Source organism: Anomaloglossus baeobatrachus, chromosome 11 (genome assembly GCF_048569485.1).
Source record: "Anomaloglossus baeobatrachus isolate aAnoBae1 chromosome 11, aAnoBae1.hap1, whole genome shotgun sequence".
Classification (NCBI taxonomy): domain Eukaryota; kingdom Metazoa; phylum Chordata; class Amphibia; order Anura; family Aromobatidae; genus Anomaloglossus; species Anomaloglossus baeobatrachus.
The window spans coordinates 9,938,831-9,964,506 of NC_134363.1; the positions used below are offsets into that span (position 1 = coordinate 9,938,831).

The 25,676-nt window shown below is 38.5% G+C and overlaps 1 protein-coding gene across 23 annotated transcripts in view; it reads left to right on the plus strand.

Annotated features, from left to right (window-relative positions):
• Positions 1–4,745: 4,745 nt before the first annotated feature.
• LOC142256686 (uncharacterized) overlaps positions 4,746–25,676 on the plus strand; it is a 131,972-nt gene continuing 111,041 nt past the window's right edge. For all 23 annotated transcript variants that reach the window (XM_075328510.1, XM_075328511.1, XM_075328515.1 and 20 more), the window contains exons 1-9: positions 4,746–4,780; positions 8,311–8,367; positions 8,906–8,938; positions 12,410–12,460; positions 13,984–14,034; positions 14,248–14,298; positions 16,295–16,336; positions 18,357–18,395; positions 23,156–23,206. In XM_075328510.1, coding sequence (XP_075184625.1) covers positions 8,316–8,367; positions 8,906–8,938; positions 12,410–12,460; positions 13,984–14,034; positions 14,248–14,298; positions 16,295–16,336; positions 18,357–18,395; positions 23,156–23,206 — 370 coding nt within the window. In that variant the 5' untranslated portion in view covers positions 4,746–4,780; positions 8,311–8,315. The remainder of the gene's footprint in view (positions 4,781–8,310; positions 8,368–8,905; positions 8,939–12,409; positions 12,461–13,983; positions 14,035–14,247; positions 14,299–16,294; positions 16,337–18,356; positions 18,396–23,155; positions 23,207–25,676) is intronic.

Genomic DNA, 25,676 nt, shown 5'->3' on the forward strand with positions numbered 1-25,676 from the left:
GTTAGCGTTTGTTTCTCCCTTGAGGTGAAGGTGTCCCGGCTTTCATGGTCCTCAACCCAATACTATAAAATCAAAAAAGTCTCGACGCGTTTCTCCCCATTACATCCACTGGGGTTCATCAGGAGACGATATTTAATAAGGGGCCCAATCGCCAGAGAGTTTTCAGAGGGCTACTTGTTCTGCAGCACGCACCTCTCCATGCAGATGTATCGCATGGACCATGAAAGCCGGGACACCTTCACCTCAAGGGAGAAACAAACGCTAACGAATTTTTTGACCTGAATTATCTCAGATAAGTGTATACTATTTTCTATATCTCCTCACTATTTGATGGTATAGCCCCTTAGACTACCCGATAAGAAGGGAGTATAGGGATATCATAGGAGGGAAAGCCGCCGAGGAATGGGGGCACCTTTTTACCGTTAGGGTGCGTGTAACCTTGGTTATATCTCCATTGGCAGGTAGAGGAAAGAGAGAAGGAGGGTCATTTAGAGATCTTTCTAACTGTTGAATCCCATGAGAGTGATATAAAATTGGAACAACTGTTGTGTTCCATAGGTGAATACTATTGAGGCTGTATCATGGTCCTGGGATGTTTTGTGTGTGTCACATTTTCACAGGTGGAATTCTAAATTGTTTTAATCTATTTCATTAAAAATTGTTTTTAGATATACTAATTGAGGTAGCCTTGGGTGTAACTAAATGATGAGTCTGCACTAGAGCAGATCTGCGATCAACAATGTGCTGTGACCTTCTGATCCTCCTTCAATACAGTCAGCATAGGTATGAGCTATAACCTTAAACCATTCAGTACTGCATAGAATTAAATAAGCTCCAACTCAGGGTAAATGATGAGTCTGCAGTAGAGCAGATCTGCGATCAACAATGTGCTGTGACCTTCTGATCCTCCTTCAATACAGTCAGCATAGGTATTAGCTATAGCCTTAACCTATTAAGTACTGCATGGAATTAAATAAGCTCCAACTTAGGTAAATGACAAGTGGATCTGCGTTCAACAATGCGCTGTGACCTTCTCATCCTAGGTCACATCAGGCTGGGACACATTTGGCCCCCAGGGGCCCCGTTATGTGACGACACTCACGGATATTTCACCTCCTCCGATAACTTCCTTTCTGAGCATTTCCTGAACTTCTCAAAATGCCCTTAAATATAGTAACGAGATATCAGAGGCCGCGATCATGCGGTTTCCTGCTGGGGAGAACGACTCTCATCATTTGCATCATTTTCCTACTGGAGACATTTGCAGATTGCTGCTGCGATGATGATGAATTCTATCTTTCTTTTGTTTTTCTTAACTTTTTCAATAGTTGAAACCAAAAGAAGATACAAAATGAAACATAAGGATGACAAATATATATAAAGACTTGTGAGCGGCCGATCAATGACGGTATTTATACAACAGATGTAACAGGCACAATCCAATAAGAAAAATACAAAAGATTGAAGAAAGTAGAAGAGGTCAAAAGAGGAGGAAAAAGTAACAAAGTAACAAAGTGACTAAAGAATAAATACTGACATGAGGAGTGTGATGAAATGCTGAAGATTTACTGCTTATTTGTGGTTGTAATTAAGAGTTATAATTGGTGGGAAAATAAAACAACAGCAGCAGCAAAGTGAGGAAATATGTAAATGAAGAGTAATGAAAGCGATAAAAAGCTGGAGGTAGTGGAGGAGCGGCGCTGCCCTCAGGCGTCATCATGTGGCAGGTCGTTAGCGCAGGAGCTGCTCATCACCAAACCACACCATAAATAATACCAACACACAGTGCACATATAATAGCAGTCAACAATACCATAAATAATACCAACACATAGTGCACAAATAATAGCACCAAACCATACCATAAATAATACCAACACACAGTGCACAAATAATAGCAGTCAACAATACCATAAATAATACCAACACATAGTGCACAAATAATAGCACCAAACCATACCATAAATAATACCAACACACAGTGCACAAATAATAGCACCAAACCATACCATAAATAATACCAACACACAGTGCACAAATAATAGCACCAAACCATGCCATAAATAATACCAACACACAGTGCACAAGTAATAGCACCAAACCATACCATAAATAATTCCAACACACAGTGCACAAATGATTGCATCAAACCATACCATAAATAATACCAACACACGGTGCACAAATAATAGCATCAAACCATACCATAAATAATACCAACACACAGTGCACATATAATAGCAGTCACCCATACCATAAATAATACCAACACATAGTGCACAAATAATAGCAGCAAATCATAAATAATACCAACACACAGCACACAAATAATCGCACCAACCCATACCATAAATAATACCAACACACAGTGCATAAATAATAGCACCAAACCATGCCATAAATAATACCAACACACAGTGCACAAATAATAGCACCAAACCATACTGTAAATAATACCAACACAGTGCACAAATAGTAGCACCAAACCATATCATAAATAATACCAACACACAATGCACAAATAATAGCACCAAACCATACCATAAATAATACTAACACACAGTGCACAAATAATAGCACCAAACCATACCATAAATAATACCAACACACAGTGCACATATAATAGCACCAAACCATACCATAAATAATACCAACACACAGTGCACAAATAATAGCACCAAACCATACCATAAATAATACTAACACCATACAATATTTTAAAGAGGAAGTGACGACAAATCTCAAGAAGCTAGTGATGTTCTTTTTTATAATCCGCTATACGACTCCAGAATATACTGTAGGTCTTTTTAATTAATGCTCACTTTTATAGTCTTTACCATGCATGTCTTTTGTTTGCTCTGCATTATAACTCCTACTTAAAATCATAAAAATAATTGCTAAATGTAAAGGCTTCTATGTCTGAAACCTTGTGATGGATTTAAAAGCAAAAAAAAAAAATAGAATTTTCAGGGGAGCAGTGGAAGTAAAACCATAGCAAAAACTATCCAAAACAAAAACAGCACCTAAATAATATCACTGGGGAACACAGTACTACCATACATCTTTGAAATAATACAACCAAATAGTACCCAAATATTACCGCCATACAATGCTCAAGTAATATCACTATACAATGCCATGAATAATAGGAAAATACAGTGCTAAAATAATACTAACAAACAGTGTACATATAATGCAAAGAAATATTGTTGAAAAAACTCGCCATACAATGCTCAACTAATATCACTATAAAATACCATAAATAATAGTAAAATACAGTGCTTAAATAATAGTAACAGTACATATAATGCAAAGAAATATTGTTGAAAAGATACCGTCATACAATGCTCAAGCAATATGATTATATAATCCCATAATAATAGTAAAATACAGTGCTTAAATAATACTAACAAACAGTAGTCATATAATGCAAAAAATATATATTGTTGAAAAAATACCGCCATACAATGCCTAAGTAATATAATTATGTAATAGTAAAATACAGTGCTTAAATAATAGCAACAGTGTACATATAATGCAAAGAAATATTGTTGAAAAGATACCGCCATACAATGCGCAAGTAATATGATTATGTAATGACATAAATAATAGTAAAATACAGTACTTATATAATACTAATACACAGTGTACAAATAATGCAAAGAAATATTGTGTAAAAAATACCACCATATAATCCTCAAGTAATATTACTATACAGTACCATAAATAAAACTAAACTATAGTGCTTAAGTAACACTAACAAACAGTGTACAAAGAAACTGCCTGAGAAAATACCGCCATACAATGCTCAAATAATATCACTATACCATAAATAATAATAAAATACAATGCTTAAATAATGCTAGCAAGCAGCGTACATATAATGCAAAGAAATACTTTTGAAAACATACTGCCATACAATGCTCAAGTAATATGATTATATAATACCATAAATAATAGTAAAATACAGTGCTTAAGTAATAGTAACAAATAGTGGCCATATAATGCAAAGAAACTGCCTAAAAAATACCGCAAACAGAAAACGAATTAACCAAAACAAGTTAAAATAATATCGCCACACAGTGCCCAAATATTAGCACCGTTACATTGCTGCATCTCAACAAGTATTACTAAACAGAACATGTATAATACAAATATAGGTGCTAAAATAAATCCCCAAATAGTGCACAAATAATACCAAAATCCACTGCTCAAAAAAACCCCGACCAAACGGATTAAACAATTCTACCAAACAGTGCGTAAATAATACCACTATACAGTGCTAAAATAATAACTGACTCCATAGAGGGAAAAAATAAAAATTATGGATTTCAGAAAATAATGATATTAAAACCTTTATTTTTTCACCACTTTAATAAAAAAATGTATCCAATTTTAGTATCTCGTCATGTTATCATTTTTTTTTACTATAAGGGGGTCATATAATGGTGTAGCTGAAGGGCCCCCCGGGGTCAGCCGATGGGGGCGCGGCACTGACAGCTCCTCTGGGGTCTAATGTCTTTTCATATTTGAGATTGTTCCATGGGAAAGATACATGAAGCACGGATTCTATTTGTATTTATGCCTCTTGGTAAATACCTGAGGTCTCAGCTGATCCTTCTCACCTGGCTCAGGACACCTAGAAGCACAGCCATTGGGGCGAGGAGGCGCTGACGCCTCCTCCCAGAGGAAGGACCAGAGATCCACGCACAGATATAGCAGGCAGATATTAAGGAGGGCAGCCGGAGGAAGGTGACGCGGCACCCACGGTCCTGACGAGGTGAGTCTCCCCAAAATCTTGCCATATATCTGAACCAAGAAGTCCAACAATGGGGAAATTAAAGGGTTTGCACTTTACCTCTCCGTTCTCAAGCATGGAGGGATTCTTAATTCTATAGCTCGTTGCCCATTGCCTAGGTTACCGGCCACCTTTGGAGTCTATCAGAGGTGGTGAGTTTTCTAGAGAAAGAGTTGTTTGCTGTAGAGCTTGTAATAATAGCACCAAACCATACCATAAATAATACCAACATACAGTTGGTGAACTCTGTGAACAGAATGCTCTCCAGTAAGGTGGAGGGTAGGAGACGGGGAGAGGGGTGCACTCCGATAAGGTGGAGGCCAGGAGACAGGGAGAGGGGTGCACTCCGATAAGGTGGAGGGCAGGAGACAGGGAGAGGGGTGCACTCCGATAAGGTGGAGGCCAGGAGACAGGGAGAGGGGTGCACTCCGATAAGGTGGAGGGCAGGAGACAGGGAGAGGGGTGCACTCCGATAAGGTGGAGGGCAGGAGACGGGGAGAGGGGTGCACTCTGGTAAGGTGGAGGGCAGGAGATGGAGAAAAGGGTGCACTATGGTAAGGTCTAGGGCAGGAGACGGGTAGAGGGGTGCACTCTGGTAAGGTGGAGGGCAGGAGATGGAGAAAAGGGTGCACTATGGTAAGGGCGTGAGATGAGTAAGGTGAAGGGCAGGAGACAGGGAGAGGGGTGCACTCCGGTAAGGTGAAGGGAAGGAGATGGGGAAGGGGGTGCAGTCCGGTAAGGTGGAGGCCAGGAGACGCAAAGAGGGGTGCACTCTGGTAAGGTGGAGGGCAGGACACAGGGAGAGGGGTGCACTCCGGTAAGGTGGAGGGCAGGAGATGGGCAGAGGGGGCACTCCAGTAAGTTGGAGGGCAGGAGATGGGGAAAGGGGTGCACTATGGTAAGGTGGAGGGCAGGAGACAGGGAGAGGGGCGCTCTCCAGTAAGGTGTAGGACAGGAGACGGGGAGAGGGGTGCATTCCGGTAAGGTGGAGGGCAGGAGACAGGGAGAGGGGTGCACTCTGGTAAGGTGGAGGGCAGGAGACGGGGAGAGGGGTGCATTCCGGTAAGGTGGAGGGCAGGAGACAGGGAGAGGGGTGCACTCCGGTAAGTTGGAGGGCAGGAGACAGGAAGAGGGGTGCATTCTGGTAAGGTGGAGGGCAGGAGACAGGGAGAGGGGTGCATTCTGGTAAGGTGAAGGGCAGGAGACAGGGAGGGGGGCACTCCGGTAAGGTGAAGGGTAGGAGACAGGGAGAGGGGTGCACTCCGGTAAGTTGGAGGGCAGGAGATAGGGATTGGGGTGCATTCTGGTAAGGTGGAGGGCAGGAGACAGGGAGAGGGGTGCATTCTGGTAAGGTGGAGGGCAGGAGACAGGGAGAGGGGTGCACTCTGGTAAGGTGGAGGGCAGGAGACAGGGAGAGGGGAGCACTCCAGTAAGGTGGAGGGCAGGACACAGGGAGAGGGGTGCACTCCGGTAAGGTGGAGGGCAGGAGACAGGGAGAGGGGCACTCCGGTAAGGTGAAGGGCAGGAGACAGGGAGAGGGGTGCACTCCGGTAAGGTGGAGGGCAGTAGACAGTGTGAGGGGCACTCCGGTAAGGTGAAGGGCAGGAGACAGGGAGAGGGGTGCACTCTGGTAAGGTGGAGGGCAGGAGACAGGGAGAGGGGCACTCCGGTAAGGTGAAGGGTAGGAGACAGGGAGACGAGGGAACTCCGGTAAGGTGGAGGGCAGGAGACAGGGAGAGGGGTGCACTCCAGTAAGGTGGAGGGCAGGAGACAGGGAGAGGGGTGCACTCTGGTAAGGTGGAGGGCAGGAGACAGGGAGAGGGGCACTCCGGTAAGGTGAAGGGCAGGAGACAGGGAGAGGGGTGCACTCCGGTAAGGTGAAGGGCTGGAGACGGGGAGAGGGGTGCACTCCGGTAAGGTGGAGGGCAGGAGACAGGGAGAGGGGTGCACTCCGGTAAGGTGGAGGGCAGGAGACAGGGAGAGGGGCACTCCGGTAAGGTGAAGGGCAGGAGACAGGGAGAGGGGTGCACTCTGGTAAGGTGGAGGGCAGGAGACAGGGAGGGGTGCACTCCGGTAAGGTGGAGGGCAGGAGACAGGGAGAGGGGTGCACTCTGGTAAGGTGAAGGGCAGGAGACAGGGAGGGGGGTGCACTCTGGTAAGGTGAAGGGCAGGAGACAGGGAGAGGGGTGCACTCCGGTAAGGTGAAGGGCAGGAGACAGGGAGAGGGGTGCACTCTGGTAAGGTGGAGGGCAGGAGATAGGGAGGGGTGCACTCCGGTAAGGTGGAGGGCAGGAGACAGGGAGAGGGGTGCACTCTGGTAAGGTGAAGGGCAGGAGACAGGGAGAGGGGTGCACTCCGGTAAGGTGGAGGGCAGGAGACAGGGAGAGGGGTGCATTCTGGTAAGGTGAAGGGCTGGAGATGGGGAGATGGGTGCACTCTGGTAAGGTGGAGGGCAGGAGACAGGGAGGGGGGTGCACTCCAGTAAGGTGAAGGGCAGGAGACAGGGAGAGGGGGTGCACTATGGTAAGGTGGAGGGCAGGAGACAGGGAGAGGGGTGCACTCTGGTAAGGTGAAGGGCAGGAGACAGGGAGGGGGGTGCACTCCAGTAAGGTGAAGGGCAGGAGACAGGGAGAGGGGGGTGCACTCCGGTAAGGTGGAGGGCAGGAGACAGGGAGAGGGGTGCATTCTGGTAAGGTGAAGGGCTGGAGATGGGGAGATGGGTGCACTCTGGTAAAGTGGAGGGCAGGAGACAGGGAGGGGGGTGCACTCCAGTAAGGTGAAGGGCAGGAGACAGGGAGAGGGGGGTGCACTATGGTAAGGTGGAGGGCAGGAGACAGGGAGAGGGGTGCACTCCGGTAAGGTGAAGGGCAGGAGACAGGGAGAGGGGTGCACTCTGGTAAGGTGGAGGGCAGGAGACAGGGAGGGGGGTGCACTCCGGTAAGTTGGAGGCCAGGAGACAGGGAGGGGGGTGCACTCCGGTAAGTTGGAGGCCAGGAGACAGGGAGGGGGGTGCACTCCGGTAAGGTGAAGGGCTGGAGATGGGGAGATGGGTGCACTCTGGTAAGGTGGAGGGCAGGAGACGGGGAGGGGGGTGCACTCCGGTAAGGTGAAGGGCTGGAGATGGGGAGATGGGTGCACTCTGGTAAGGTGGAGGGCAGAAGACGGGGAGGGGGGTGCACTCCGGTAAGGTGAAGGGCTGGAGATGGGGAGATGGGTGCACTCTGGTAAGGTGGAGGGCAGGAGACGGGGAGGGGTGCACTCCGGTAAGGTGAAGGGCTGGAGACGGGGAGAGGGGTGCACTCTGGTAAGGTGGAGGGCAGGAGACAGGGAGAGGGGCATTTTCAGAGATAGAAGATGAGACAACCTCTTTGACCTACTACTGATCTGTTCAATTCTTTTTGCTTTTGGCTATGACTATTTATATTTTTTATGATGCTTTTTTTAGCGGTCACGCTCCCTTTTGTCCCATATCTGGCTCCACTATACATTATCTGCTATCCTTCTCTCCGCAGGCGTCATGGACTGGTTGGGGGTCTTCCTATTATTGACCTACGCTTTGGATGCCTATGGTAAGAGATAAAACCCAATTTTTTTTTTTTGGCCACTTTTACTATAAACTCCAAATTCCAAAAATGACGATAAGCAAAAAGGCAACATAAACCCAACACTAAATATCTTTTACGCTGACATTTGTTTCTCTCTTGATCCCATTGTTTCTCATTTTTACCTTTTGTCTTTCATTCAATCCCCCAACACTTATAGATTATTTGTAAATATATCCTGTAAATCCAAGAAACATCACAACCTAGTGGCCAGCGGAGGGATTGCACATCATACAATCCGTGTTCTGTTATATTTTATTTTTGTTATTTTGTATCTTTTCCTTTATGTTGGATTTGTAACCTAAAAAGTATCAAATTTACGTACACAAAGTGTGACCATTACATAAGTCATTATGCAACTAAATAATCTATTGGGAAATAATGGATTTATTCTTGAGGATGGAAGGGGTTAAGGATCAAGGAGACTGAATTGTTAAATAATGATCAAGGAGACTGAATTTTTAGAAAGTAAAGCAACATGTTTTTATATTTTGTTTTATAACAGGGGGGGTACACCTCATCCAGAGAGAGGCGTTCTGTAAGTATTTAATGCAATGATAAATAAATAAATATATATATATATATATATATATATATATATATATATATATATATATATATATATATATATTTTTTTTTTTTTTTTTTTTTTTTTTTAATTTTTTCGTTTTTTTTGGTTTTTCAGTGCTGCCCTCTATTGGTGACAAGCTTTGTATGCACTTTGCAAAATTGTGCAAATCATAAAAAGGAAAAGAAAAACGACTCAGCTCACCCTCTTATTGCCAGCGATAGCATTAAACATGGTGCATATGGGCAATTTGGAGGGTCAATTCCATACAAAGGTAGCAGGGGATCCAGCACACATGAGTAGCTATAATCATTTTTTTATTCCAAAATTGTTGTGTGCTGAATCCCCTACTAATTTGAACAAAGTAATTGGTAATTAAAAAAAATACATAATGGTAATTATGGGGTACTGCAGCTCAGCTTCTATTTAATGCATCATAGAACGCTCACTAAGATGTATCATTAATACACAAGTGCTGAACAAACATTTATTTAATCTGAATTTAACCACATATTTTGAGTATCCAGCCAAAGAGCAAATGAATTGTAAAATTATGGAAATATTGATAGATAAATATTTAGCCTGCAAATATGCAAAGTACAATAGACATGGAAATAGAAAAATCTAATTTAGAGCGAATTATAAAGTATATAAACTTCTCCAGTGCATAAATGATAGAACAAAAAAAACCCATCTAATTTAGAACTGGTATTCTGCATTTTGGCACGTGCTGAGCCTGAAGGGAAGATTCTCACAATGTTCTATAAATTAAGCTCTGAAATCATCTTCCAATACATCCTAAATTATAAACCACAAGTCTGTTTACTTTTTAGCTGGTGCAGTCACTGTGTATATACATTACTGATCTTGTATTATACTCCAGAGCTGCACTCACTATTCTGCTAAGTGCAGTCACTGTGTACATACATTTCTGATCCTGAGTTACCTCCTGTATTATACTCCAGTGCTGCACTCACTATTCTGCTAAGTCCAGTCACTGTGTACATACATTACATTACATCCTGAGTTACCTCCTGTATTATACTCCAGAGCTGCACTCACTATTCTGCTGGTGCAGTCACTGTGTACATACATTACATTACTGATCCTGAGTTACCTCCTGTATTATACTCCAGAGCTGCACTCACTATTCTGCTGGTGCAGTCACTGTGTACATACATTACATTACTGATCCTGAGTTACTTCCTGTATTATACTCCAGAGCTGCACTCACTATTCTGCTGGTGCAGTCGCTGTGTACATACATTACGTTACTGATCCTGAGTTACCTCCTGAATTATCCTCCAGAGCTGCACTCACTATTCTGCTGGTGCAGTCACTGTGTACATACATTACATTACTGATCCTGAGTTACCTCCTGTATTATCCTCCAGAGCTGCACTCACTATTCTGCTGGTGCAGTCACTGTGTACATACATTACATTACTGATCCTGAGTTACCTCCTGTATTATACTCCAGAGCTGCACTCACTATTCTGCTGGTGCAGTCACTGTGTACATACATTACGTTACTGATCCTGAGTTACCTCCTGTATTATACTTCACAGCTGCAATCACTATTCTGCTGGTGCAGTTACTGTGTACATACATTACATTACTGATCCTGAGTTACTTCCTGTATTATACTCCAGAGCTGCACTCACTATTCTGCTGGTGCAGTCGCTGTGTACATACATTACATTACTTATCCTCTACTGATTCAGAGTTACATATTGTATTTATACTTCAAAGCTGCACTCACTATTCTGCTGGTGCAGTCACTGTGTACATACATTACATTACTGATCCTAAATTACATCCTGTATTATACTCCAGAGCTGCACTCACTATACTGCCTATATTCATTACATTACTGATCCTGAGTTAATTCCTGTATTATACTCCAGTGTTGCACTCATTATTCTGCTGGTGAGGTCACTGAGTTCAATGACTTCACCTCAGGTCAGTTTACCTGAGGTCACAGCTGGGGTACTGTGGGAACCTCAGCTGCGATGTCAGGTGAAGTTATTGAATTAAATGCCGGATTACCGGATTAGGTGATGATTATGAGGTTATGAGTGACCTTCAGTATTTGGTTGCAGACATTTCTGCATCAAATCTGCATCTACAGAATAAAAAATGCACCAAAACTGCATACGTTTTGATGCAATTTGATGCAACCAAATACTCATCTCCTAATCTGTTAATCTGACATTAAATTCAATGGCTTCACCTGATGTGAGGTCACTGAGTACAATGAGTTCACCTCAGGACAGTTCACCTGAGGTCACAGCTGAGGTACTGTGGGAACTGGTGACCTCAGGTGAACTCACTGACATCACCGTTCTCACAGCTGTGGCTCCATCAGTGTGTCCCTGACGACACAGTGCTTGATCATGTTTTCTAATGTGACTGTGCACTGCGACCTCAGATGTAGCAGAGCAGTGGGACGTTGTGAGATGTTGTAACTGTGGATTACGTGGGACCTGCAGGGGTGTTTTGTGGATAATAAATTGGAGAAATAGAAGGTTTTTTTTATAACTAAGGAGTTTTTCTCTTTGCTTTGTGTATATTTATTTTTACTTACACAATTAGTAATGGGATCTCATATACCCCTCCCTATTACTAACCTCGGGCTTGATGACAGCTGTGGATTTTTTGACAAATCATAGCTGTTATTAACCCCTTATATTACCCCAATTTCCACCACTCCAGGGTAATCGGGATGACCTGGGTAAAGCGCCAGCATTGGTGCATCTAATGTATGTGCCAATTTTGGGGTGGCTGCAGGCTGCTATTTTTAGGCTGGGGAGGGCCCAATAACCGTGGATCTCCCCAACCTGAGAATATCAGCCTCAGCTGTCTGTTTTATCTTGACTAGGTATCAAAATTGGTGGGACCGTACTCCATTGTATAAAATTATTTATTTTGATCATTAAAAAAAAGCCACATGGGGTCCTTTGTATTTTTATACACAGCCAAGATAATGCGCACAGCTGAGGGCTGCAGTTTGTAGCTGGCATCAAAATATGGGGGACCCTATGCCATTTTTTCCCTATTATTTCTTTATTTTTACACTCCATTTTCGGGACCCAGACAGCTACTGTGAGGGCAACCAATCACAGACGCCAGCACGCTGGCAGTCTAACTATAACCAATCACAGACCCTGTCACAGAGAGTGGGTGGGGGAAGCAGTGAATATGCATGAGATCTAATGAGCGGACCCGGAAGCAGCGTGACAGCCGAGTGGAAAGTCGGAAACTTCATATTAGATATCACTGGAAATAATTAGTTGATGCTAAGTAGTATCTATTTGTAAATATATGGTGCTAACATAATTTTGTGACAATGTTGTTCTGTAAGATGCCATCGAAATTATTTATTGCAAATCTTCTGATAAGTTGAGGAATTTTGACTTATTTTATTTTAAATTTTTTTAGGCAAATGTGTCACCCACAGAGGATATGGAATAAAGCTTAAAGAACTAAAGGGTGAGATCAATGAGCAATAATTACACTATTTATTTGTTTTAAATAAATGTAAAATAAATAGAAACTAAATGGTAACATCGTCCAAAAGAAAACTAACAACTTCGCCAACTTTTCTTTCTTGTACCGATCATTCATGCTCAAAAACTCAAATCTGTCTACAGTTTGGTTTTCAGTGATGGATAAAACTTCAGTTTATCGATTAGGGGAACTGGGAGGAGACAGGTAGAGATTGCAAAAAGAGGCTGCTGCAGCTTCTAGTCTCAGTAGAGGGGAAACTAAAAAATGGCAACTCTCCAACTTTTCTTTCCTGCACTGATCATTCACTCTCAAAAACTCAAATCTGTCTACAGTTTTGTTTTCAGTGATGGATAAAACTTCAGTCTATCGATTAGGGGAACTGGGAGGAGACAGGTAAAGATTGCAAAAAGAGTCTGCTGCAGCTTCTAGTCTCAGCAGAGGGGAAACTAAAAAATGGCAACTCTCCAACTATTCTTTCCTGCACTGATCATTCACTCTCAAAAACTCAAATCTGTCTACAGTTTTGTTTTCAGTGATGGATCAAACTTCAGTCTATCGATTAGGAGAACTGGGAGGAGACAGGTAGAGATCGTAAAAAGAAGCTGCTGCAGATTCTAGTCTTGGCAGAGGGGAAAATAAAAAATGCCAACTCTCCAACTTTTCTTTCCTGCACTGATCATTCACTCTCAAAAAATCAAATCTGTCTACAGTTTGGTCTTCAGTGATGGATAAAACTTCAGTCTATCGAATAGGGGAACTGGAAGGAGACAGGTAGAGATTATAAAAAGAAGCTGCTGCAGCTTCTAGTCTTGCAGAGGGAAAACTAAAAAATGGCAACTCTCCAACTGTTCTTTACTTCATTGATCATTCACTCTCAAAAACTCAAATCTGTTTACAGCTTTGTCTTCAGTGATGGATAAAACTTGAGTCTATCGATTACAGGAACTGGGAGGAGACAGGTAGAGATTGGAAAAAGAAGCTGCTGCAGATTCTAGTCTTAGCAGAGGGGAAAATAAAAAATGCCAACTCCTCCAGCTTTTCTTTCCTGCACTGATCATTCACTCCCAAAAACTCAAATCTGTCTACAGTTTCTACAGTTTTATCTTTAGTGATGCATAAAACCTCTAAATTTTGCAGTCTATCGAATAGGGGAACGAGGAGGAGACAGGTAGAGATTGTAAAAAAGAGGTTGTTGCAGCTTCTAGTCTAGGAAGAGGGGAAAATAACTTATTCTGAAAAGTTACCATAAATTACTAATCCAAAATACCTAAAAATTGGTACATAGTGAGGGTTAGTATGAATGCTTAATTCTTAGGGGGCATTTTCATCTTCACATGGGTTGCTTGGATTATGAGAAACATCGGTATAGGTATATAGATGACATTTTTTTCATTAGCATATTTTTTTTTTAAAGTTGATGTTTTAGTTTCTTGTAATCATTTAGTTTTGTCCTATATTTATTATTACTAAATAATTTTTTGTTTCATAATTTTTGGGAAAAATAGAAGACATTTTTGGACATGAGAAAAAACCAAACTGGATCCTGAAAGAATGGAGTAAGTTTACGTAAATTACATTTTTTTCAATGGCAATAAATGATCTGTGAATTAATTTCTACTGGGGTCAATTAAAAAATATATTTTTAAAATAAATCTGAGATGAAACAATTAAAAAAATAAATTAATAACCATGAAAAAAAGAAAGAACAGCAAATTTGTTTGGAAAAGTTAACAAAGATGGAAGATTTATAATCATGTGCTCATTCATAGGTGAACTTCCGGAGGGAATCTATAAATATGTCATACTTCTGGAAAGACTAAGTGAGTATTATTTTTATATTATAAAATATTCTGTTACAGTAACGAAACTGATAGTAACTTTACTTTTTTTTTCGAGGAGTTTAGGAAGCTCCAAATTCAAATTCTTTCTCTTATAACGCCAAAATATGAAAGTGTAACATTTCTAATGTGTAGAATGACATGTCTCAAAAATTCAGTGTTAGGAGGCTTATAAGCCATGCAATGTTCCTTTTGGAAATTAAATATGCAGACTGCCTCTTCACAGAAAAAGAGGATTTGAACTTTAGCAGTAGCAATCCAAAAAGTCAATATCAATCCTTTAACGAGCCTTGCCATATGATTTAAGATAAAAGAGCAACCAGAATCTCACTTTCCGGACACATGTTTTGGGGTGTTGTCCCTCATCAGTGTAAAGCAGGAGATCTGATTCGGCTGAATGAGACGCTTTTAACTGTGGTCTAAGGGTTAATATTTCTCCTTTTGGAGAGTGACATTCCAGTGTAAGGAGGCTTAAAAAGCCGTGCAATGCTCTTCTGGGAAATTAAATATTTAGACTGCCTCCTCAGAGAGGAATAGGATTTGAACTTTAACAGTAGCAATCCAAAAAGTCAATATCGGCCCTTTAACAAGCCTTGTCATATGATTTAAGATAAAAGCCAAACCCGAATCTCAGTTTGCAGACACATGTTTTGGGGGGTGTTATCCCTCATCAGTGCAAAGCAGGGGATTTGATTCGGCTGAATGAGACGCTTTAACTGAGGTCTATGGGGTAATATTTCTCCTTTTGGAGAGTGACATGCCAGTGTAAGGAGGCTTATAGGCTGCGCAATACAGTCAAATCAGATCTCATTCTTTGCACTGATGAGGGGAAACACTCAGAAACAGGTGTCTGCAAATTGAGATTCTAATTAATATCCAGATATCCATCAGTCAAGAAAGGGGGGACATTACAAAAAGTAAAGTGTAAAGTAAAGTGCAAAAGTAAATCATTTTAATGATAGAACTGGCACAAAGGTAAATTGGCAAAGCAATCTATGGACATGCGGGTAAACATCAAATGTACAGCATATGGCATAATCAATAAAAAATGGTGCAAAATAAGGGTGCAATCATAGTCCGGATACATAAAAGGCACTTACAAATGCCCAAATATACAATGGTAATATAATATAAGAATGTTAAACATGAATACATAAATAGTATATGGGGCAACAAATATTTTAAATGTAACAAACAAAATGTATCCGCATCACAATACATCATACCCATTGAGTATACTAACACAAAGTCCAATAGATGGCAGCAGAGAGGTCCCCCGATACCTGGACCCCGACGTACATTTCACAATCTTGGAGTATAATCATTTATATAAGATCATATAACATTGTGAAACATACGTCGGGGTCCAAGTATCGGGGGACCTCTCTGCTGCCATCTATTGAACTTGGTGCTGGTATACTCAATGGGTATGATGTATTGTGATGCGGATACATTTTGTTATTGCTGCCAGGGCAGTGTGCAATATCTTTGTGCAATATACACCTGTGGGGTCCTTTATTACCTATGTATATTTTGGCATTTTTAACTGCCTTTTATGTATCCAGACTATGATTGCATCCTTGTTTTTTACCATTTTTTATTGGTTATGCCATATGCTGTACATTTGATATTTACCCGCATGTCCATAGATTACTTTGCCAATTTCCATTTGTGCCAGTTATATCATTAAATTTATCTACTTTTGCACTTATAATTGAGATTCAGATTTGGCTCTCATCCTAAGTCACATGGTAAGGTTTGGTAAAGAGTAAATATTGATTTTAAGATCTCTACTTCCAATAGGTGGCACTAGAGTTCAAGTTCAATTCTTTGAAAGAGGCAATTTGCAAAATATCAAGAAATGTATCTATTTATTTTAATGTGTTAAACAGTGTACTTAATGGGAGGATTTTCGGAAATATAAGAAATTTCACTAAATGTATCATAACTATAACTATAAATGTCTTATTATTTATAGTTCAATTTCCCGGAAATCATTGGATGATTGAGAAAAAAATAGGTGAATGTTTTATTCTACAAAAAAATATATTAAACTTTTACATAAAGTTTTAGTAAACATTACAATTTAACTTTTTACTGAAATTAATATTGTTGTCTTATCTTATTGTATATAGGTTAGTTTCTTGAAATACTAAGAAACCAAAATAATGTTTGAGAAAGAGTATTGTAAATAATCAATCAAATCTGTAAAATTGGGTCAAATATTTTTTTTTTAGAAAAAGAATTAAAAATATTATTTTTTTTAAAAAAAATCAATAATCAATCAAATCTGTAAAATTGTGTAAAATATTTTTTTTAGAAAAATAATAAAATTAAATATTTTTTTAAATAAAAATTAAATTATTTTTTGTAAAAAAAAATGATATGTTAGAAGGAGCTGTCATACAGCAAGAAACCAAAATAATGATTGAGAAAGAGTATCGTAAATAATAAAATAATGACATTTGTAAAACTGGCTCAAATATTTTTTTTTAGAAAAATATTTAAAAAATACTATTTTTTTTAAATAATCAATAATCAATCAAATCTGTAAAATTGTGTAAAATAAATTTTTTGGGGAAAAATAATAAAAGTAAATATTTTTTTAAATAAAAAAATATTTTTTGAAGAAAAAAATGGCTATGTTAGAAGGAGCTGTCATACAGCAAGAAACCAAAATGATGATTGAGAAAGAGTATCATAAAAAATAAAATAATGAAATTTGTAAAACTGGGTCAAATAATTTTTTTTTTAGAAAAATAATAAAAAATACATTTTTTAATAACCAATAATCAATCAAATTTGTAAAACTGTGTAAAATAATTTCTCTTATTAGAAAAATAATAAAATTATTTTTTTTAATAAAATTTGTAACTTTTTTTGTAAGAAAAAATGGACATGTTAGAACGAGCTGTCATGCAGCAAGAAAGCAAAATAATGTTTGAGAAAGAATATCATAAAATAATCAAATTTGTAAAATATTTTTTTTATAAAAATAGTAAAAGAAAATTAAATTATTTAAAAAAAATATATATATTTTTTGTAAAACATGGACATGGTTAGAAGGAGCTATCATACAGCAAGAAACCAACATAATGTTTGAGAAAGAGTATCATAATCAAATAATAAAATTTGTAAAACTGTAAAATATATTTTTTTTAGTAAAATAATTAAAAATATTTTTTAAATAAAAAATAAATGTATTGTTTGCAAAAAATGGACATGTTAGAAGGAGCTGTCATACAGCAAGAAACCAAAATAATGGTTTAGAAAGAGTATAGTCAATAATCAAATTTGTAAAACTGTGTAAAATATATTTTTTTAAATAAAAAAAATATTATTTTTTTTTAAATAAAAATTATTTTTTTGTGTGAAAAATGGACATAGAAGAAATGAGCCATCAAATAGTTATTAGTAACCATAACAAATGGCACTAAATGTCTTATGGTGCTTTAAAAGCAGATTAAATAAATTATTTTTAACTTTTATTGCACAAAAACATTTTTCTTTATTTCGTAAAAATAAAGAATATACAGTATTTAAAAATTGAAACAGAACTTCGGGTCTTTTTTGTATAATAATTATTAATATTTATAATATATTTTAAAATGTATATAAATATTTAATGTAAATATTTAATACATAGTTCTGATAATTAATAACTACAAGAAAATTATTATATTTCATGCAATATTTTTTTAATAATTATTAATATTTACAATATATTTTAAAATGTATATTAATATTTAATAATTTATATATTTGATACATATTTATGATCATTATTAATAACTACAACACAATTATTATTTTTCATTCAATATTTTTTTTTCAACTGGCTAACAACCCTTTTTGTCTTTTTTCTTGAACCAAGAAATGTATAAAGGTTTGGAAGAAAAATATTTTTTTGTTGTAAAATAAGGAAACTAAAAGAAATTATGATACATGTAGTAATTTCTTTCAAGAAAATGTTTGACCTCCTAAAACTTTCTCTATTTATAGGAAAATCCATTAAATGACTTTTGCTTAACTTCTTACAGGTAGATTACCTTGGATACTGTGGAAGATTGAAAAACAGTGTAAGTGTTTGTTACACAAATTGTTTTTTAACTTTTATCTTATTTTTAAATGTATATTTGTAACAAAAGTCAAAATTAAATTGTTTTAATTCTTAGAATTTGTAGAGTTGAATAAAGGGCTTGTTGCATAAGAATAAGTTCCTCCTTAGGTCACATGAACATTATTTGGGGAAAACTTTGCTTTTTTGGCATTCATTCTGATGAACAGTCACTCAATGGACTCACACAATATATTGTGTTACCCCTTACAGTACTCATTTCTGCCATTGGATTAAAAATTAAAATTAAAAAAATTAACAAAAATAAAATGAAAACTTAAAAATTTTAAAAAATAAATAACATTTTTTAACATAAAAACCTAATTTAAAGGGTTATTATTAAAAAAAACAAGTTATTTCCTATCCATAGTATGGGGGATATATTGATGATCACTGTTGCTCCAACCACAAGATTCCCCAGTGTTCCTAAGAATTGGGTTCTGGAACCCCTGAGAACGGAGCTCGGCAACCCCGTCCAAATTGTATGGGAGGTGCACATGCTCTATTCACTGTCAATGCGGAGTTATTTCCATAGACGATATAGGGAGCATAGCTGGTCATTTACACCTACGCTTCATGCAGAGCCTTGATCTCCCGATCGCTGAGGTTTCCCCCTAGTCACAGTCCTGCAATCAGCAAGTTTTCAATAATTTGTTTTGGGGTTTTTTTTAGAAAAACTTTTTAAACAATAGGTCTTATCACACACTTGCTTTAACCTGTTCCAGACCGCCCACTTTAGATATACCTCGGCTTCTGCTGGACTTTGTTAGCGCCAATGTTTTGTTACAGTCGGCGGTCAGGAGGGGATCGCAACCCCAAGAATCTCGCAAACTCTAGTTCTGACAAAAAACATCATCGGAACCTGATTGTCTCAGGTCCTGATGATGTTAACCCTTTGCTATCCTCTATAACATCTGATTTTTTAACAAATAAACACAAAATATTTTGTACAAAATTTACCATAATATGCCATGAAGAAACAATCTCAGGATCACCAGGATCCGGTGAAGCGCTCCAGAGTTGTTACATCGTAATTGACACTGGTCAGAATTTAAAAATTGGGCTGATCATGAAGGTGAAAAGAGGCTGGGGGGGGTGAAGGGGTTAAAAGTTTGTTCCCACCAATAAGCAGGCAGAAGGGATTGTCTATCAGTCGCCCAACGCTGCAGCCAATTATTAGCCTCAGTGGTCAAGTGGAGATCATCACAGTGTTCACCGAGGGAGTGTTGACTGACTGGAGTAGTTATTCCTTTATTTATAGTGTTCCTTTCTCTATGGATAATTTAATGGAACACCCCTTTAAATTAATACCACCAAAATGTGATGACATTTTCATCCTTTTTGTTTTAATGCCCAGCCAATAAAAATGTGTGGAGACAACAGAGCTGGCACTTTAGTAAATTCTATAACTTACTAATTCAAGAATATTTAAGCACTTTTTTTAACTGGACAAATATTTTAACTTTTTCCCACCACTAGATGTACTAGTTTATTACATCATGAAGCTGGGGAATTTAGATGGAGCAGATTGAGGTGATCAGCCCATTCTATACAGTGCAGATGTCTGCTGTATTGTACAGCCAGCATCTGCCTCTAACCAGCTTAATCACTGTTGCTTTTTAGCCACTTAGAGGGCCTTTTGCTGGAATTTGTTACCTAAATTGAGTATCTCCTCCATCTTTACTGATTCTAAGACAGTTTTGCTTTTTTTTGTCACCTCCATTTAAAAGTTATGCCACCCCCCCAAAAAATGGTGCAAAATGTATCTTTATTCCCCACAAAACTTGTGTGTGGGTGTTTTGTTTTTCCTCTCTGATGCTGATTACGCTGGCATAGAAGATCTTTAGTTTATGGCCAATTGGTTTAAGTAAAAATGTGCATCTTTATTATAGGGGGGCGTAACTTTTGAATCAAAGGGCAGGAAAAAAGCTGTTCCAGAGCCAGTGGAATAAAACCAATAAAAAAAATCAAGTGAGAGGTCTCCTTTAACCCCTTCATGACATCCACCTTACATGTAGTGGGTGTTTGGGTTGAGCCCACCCCATACTTGGTAGGTGATGGCTGGAGTGGACCTCTGCCCACAATTCTTAACCTGTTAACCCTGACAGTGGGATTTACCATGCGTCGGCTTAGGGAGCTGCATTTTTAAGCACCCGTCGGTGCCCGTGATGTGATCATGGGTCGCCGACAGGTAGCTATGACAGCAGGCGGACTGCTGAAGATCTCCATCATACAGAACTCCTTTGAAACCTGCCTGTGGCCGAGCTTCAAAGGAGACTGTGATTTTCCCTGTAAGCAGCAAAGCAGTGGCATTGCTTTATATATGCCAAGCGATCAGACAATCACAGCTTCAAGTCCCCTAAAGTGACTATTAAAAACAGTAAAAAGTAAAACAAAGTTTAAAAAAATATATATATGAAAAAATTAAGATTAAAATATGTTAAGCGCTACAAAATATGTTGACTTCAAAGGAGACTGTGATTTTTACTATAAGAAGCAAAGCACTGGTACGTTGCTGTATATATCACAAGTGATCAGACAATTGCAGCTTCAAGTCACCTAAGGGGACTATTCAAAAAAGTGAAAAGTAAAAAAAGTTGTAAAAAATAAAAAAGCCTATTAAAGTTCAAATATGTAAAGCACTGCAGAATATGTTGGCTTCAAAGTTGACTGTGATTTTTACTATAAGAAGCAAAGCACTGGCATTGCTGTATATATCACAAGTGATCAGACAATCGCAGCTTCAAGTCCTCCAAAGTGACTATTAAAAACAGTGAAATGTAAACAAAATAATGTTTAAAAACTAAAATAAATTAAAGTTTAAATATATTAATCACTGCAGAATATGTTGGTTTCAAAAGAGACTGTGATTTTCACTGTAATAGCAAAGCACTTACATTGCTGTATATATCATAAGTGATCAGAAAATCACAGCTTCAAGTCCCCTAAGAAGACTATTAAAACCAGTGAAAAGTAAAAAAAGGTTTTAAAAAATAAAAACAATTAATATTCAAATATGTAAAGAGCTACAGAATATGTTGGCTACAAAGGAAACTGGGATTTTTACTATAAGAAGCAAAGCACTGGCTTTGCTGTATATATCACAAGTGATCAGACAATCGCAGTTTCAAGTTCCCCAAGGGGACTATTAAAAACAGTGAAAAGTAAAAAAAAGTTTAAAAAAAAATAAAAAACATTAAAGTTCATATATGTAAAGCACTGCAGAGCAGAATAGTTTGGCTTCAAAGGAGACTGTGATTTTCACTGTAAGCAGCAAAGCACAGACATTGCTGTATATAGAAAAAGTGATCAGAAAATCTCAGTTTCAAGTCCCCTAAGGAGACTATTCATAACAGTGAAAAATAAAAAAAATGTTTTAAAAAATAAAATAAAACATTAAAGTTCAAATATATAAATTGCTGCAGAATATTTTGGCTAAAAAGGAGACTATAATTTTCACTGTAAGATTCAAAGCACTGGCATTACTGTATATATCACAAGTGATCAGACAATCGCAGCTAAAACACTGAAAAATGAAAAAAAAGTTTTAAAAAATAAAAAACCCCATAAAAGTTTAAACATGTAAAGTGCTGCAGAATATGTTGGCACTATATTAAACTAAAGATTATTATTATTATTATTATTATTATTATTATTAATAACAACAACAGTAATAATAATAATAATAATAAATCACTCCATTTTTCAAACTACACAGATGTGGAATTGCCACATTCACAATATTCTGATGTATCAAAATATAAAAATAATTAACCTGATCGGTAAACATTGTAAACAAAAAAAATTCGTTTTTTTGGGGTGCCACAATACCACAAAAAATGCCATAACAAAAGATCAAAACGTCATATCTATGCCAAAAAATATCAATAAAAACATTGTCTTGCCCAGCAAAAATTAAGCCACCACACAATACCATACACCGGAAAATGGACACATTAGGGATCTTGAAAAATGGAGACAAAACCGCCAAATTTTTATTGATTTATTTGATTTTTTTTTTCACCATTAAAATTATAAAAAAAAACTGGACATGTTTGGTATCATTGTAATCATACCGATGAGGAGAATCTTACTGCTAATCATTTTTACCCCAAAATGTACAGGGTAAAAATAATTATCAAAAAACCATGTCAGAAATGTGGGGGGTTTTTTTCCACAATTTTTCCATATTTGCAATTTTTAACCAATTGTGGTAAAATGCATGGTGTCATTCAAAAGTACAACTCGTCTGCAAAAACGAGCCCACATGTGTCTATGTGGACAGAAAAATAAAAAAAAGTTATGTCTCTGGGAAGAAGGGGAGGAAAAAAAATGAAAATGCAAAAATGGAAATTGGTCGCGTCGCGAAGGGGTTAAATGTCACTATCAATCTCAGACAAAGACATCTATTCGGGTTCCCATCTACTGGGACTCATAGACCTGAATACCTCTCAGTAGGCAAAATATGGCCATAATTTCAAGGTCATTTACATCTCATTTGTGTATAATAGGTGGATTTCACGGTACTTCTCTAGTGATCCCAAAAAAATGAATGTTTTTGTTAATAAAAATATTTTTTCATCCTTTTTAGCACTTTAGTTGCATTAAATAATGTAATTTTTTACAAAAATTTTGCAATTGAAATAATAAAAAAATTAACTTGGGTTCTAAAAAAAAAGTTCTAAAAAAAAATGTTTCTTTTCTTGATTTTATTTAATATAGATGGAAAACTTGGAATACCGGGAATATTTGATATAATCAAGGAGGACCTGAGTGAGTGTTATCAATAACAAATATAAATGTGGGGTTAATTTTTAGTTGTTCTAAAACTGATTTACAAACTTTCATGTGGGAAAAAAAATAAATACATTTTTTTGGACAAAAATGCATACATGTAAGTGAAATAAACAAAAATCCCTACAATGGATTTTGGTAAAATTGCTATTGCTTTTTGCTGTAATTAATGTAGGTGGATTACCTAGAATAACGGGAATAAGCAAATGAAATGAGTGTCTTAATCAAATCTAAAATGAACTTGTATAAAATATTTTTAGTTATTACAAAATAAATAAATAATTAAAAAAATAAAGCTATATATATATATATATATATATATATATATATATATATATAGCTTTATTTTTTTAATTATTTATTATGCCAGGTATATATATATATATATATATATAGGTATATATACCTGGCATTGCCCTGGATAGTAATTGTCCCTCCCTTTCTCCCAGGCTCTGTCCCGCTCGCTTTTTCTCTGTGTCTGTATGTCTCTTTCTCTATTTCTTTGTCTGTCTTTAGCTTTTTGTCTGCCTGTCTCTGTCTGACTTTTACCCTGTCTGTCTCTGTCTTTCTCTCTAACTCTTTCCCTGTCTGTCTATCTTTCTATCTCTTTCCCTGTTTATCTTTTTACCTGTCTGTGTCTTTCCCTCTCTGTCTGTCTCTTTCCCTTTCTGTCTATTTTTCTATCTATCTCTTTACATGTCTGTCTCTGTCTTTCTCTTTCCCTGTCTGTCTTTTTGTCTGTCTGTCTCTCCCTGTCTCTGTCTGTCTGTATCTTTCCCTGTCTGTCTCTTTGTCTGTCTGTATCTTTCCCAGTTTGTCTCTGAATCTTTCCCTGTCTGTCTATGTCTGTCTCTCTATCTCTTTCCCTTCTGTCTTTCTCCCTTTCTGTCTCTCTCTGTCTTTCCCTGTCTGTCTCTTTCCCTGTCTTTTCTTGTCTGTCTCTTTCCCTGTCTTTCCCTGTCTGTCTCTTTCACTGTTTGTCTCTTTCCCTGTCTCTTTCCTCGTCTGTCTCTTTCCCTGTCTGTCCTTTTCCCTGTCTGTATCTTTGTCTGTCTGTCTCTCCCTGTCTCTGTCTGTCTGAATCTTTCCCTGTTTGTCTGTATCTTTCCCTGTTTGTCTCTGTATCTTTTCCTTTTGGTCTATTATTATTATTATTATTATTATTATTATTTATTTATAGAGCACCATTAATTCCATGGTGCTGTACATGAGAAGGGGGGTTACATACAAAATACGTATACAAGTTACAGTAGACAGACTAGTACAGAGGGAAGAGGGCCCTACCCTTGCGGGCTTACATTCTATAGGATTATGGGGAGGAGACAATAGGTGGGGTGTAGGTCAGGCGGCGGCTCCGCACGGTAGTCGGGCAGCAGCTCTGCACGGTGGTCGGGCGGCAGCTCCGCACGGTGGTCGGGCGGCAGCTCCGCACGGTGGTCGGGCGGCAGCTCCGCACGGTGGTCGGGCGGCAGCGAGTTCATTGTAGATTGTAGGCATTTCTGAACAGGTGCGTTTTCAGGTTCCGTTTGAAGTTTGCAAGGGTAGGGGATAGTCTGACGTGTTGAGGCAGCGAGTTCCAGGAGACTGGGGATGCTCGGGAGAAGTCTTGGAGTCGGTTGCGTGAGGAGCGAATGAGAGAGGAGGAGAGGAGGAGATCTTGGGAGGACCGGAGGTGACGTGTTGGAGTGTAGTGGGAGATTAGTTCGGAGATGTACGGAGGGGAAAGATTATGCACAGCTTTGTAGGTCAGTGTTAGAAGTTTGAATTGGATACGGTGGAGGATTGGAAGCCAGTGGAGGGACATGCAGAGGGGAGAAGCGGGGTGGTATTGAGGAGAGAGGTGGATAAGTCGGGCAGCAGAGTTAAGGATGGACTGGAGAGGGGCGAGCGTGTTGGCAGGGAGGCCACAGAGGAGGATGTTACAGTAGTCGAGGCGGGAGATTATGAGGGCATGCACTAGCATTTTAGTAGATTGCAAATTGAGGAAAGGGCGGATTCTGGAAATATTTTTGAGTTGAAGACGGCAGGAGGTGGTGAGGGATTGGATGTGTGGTAGGTCTATGTCTGTCTCTCTATCTCTTTCCTTTCTGTCTGTCTCTTTCCCTCTCTTTCCCTGTCTGTTTCTTTCCCTGTCTGTCTTTTTCCCTGTCTGTCGCTTTCCCTGTCTTTCCCTGTCTGTCTCTTTCCCTGTTTTTCCATGTCTGTCTTTTTCCCTGTCTGTCTCTTTCCCTGTCTTTCCCTGTCTGTCTCTTTCACTGTTTGTCTCTTTCCCTGTCTCTTTCCTCGTCTGTCTCTTTACCTTTCTATCTCTTTTCCTGTCTTTCCCTGTCTGTCTCTTTATCTGTCTGTCTCTTTGTCTGTCTGCCAAGGGCTTTCGTGTACCAAAATTTGCTAAGTGTTACTGATAAAATGTATTTTCAATTTAAATCCATCATCCATGAGGTAAATA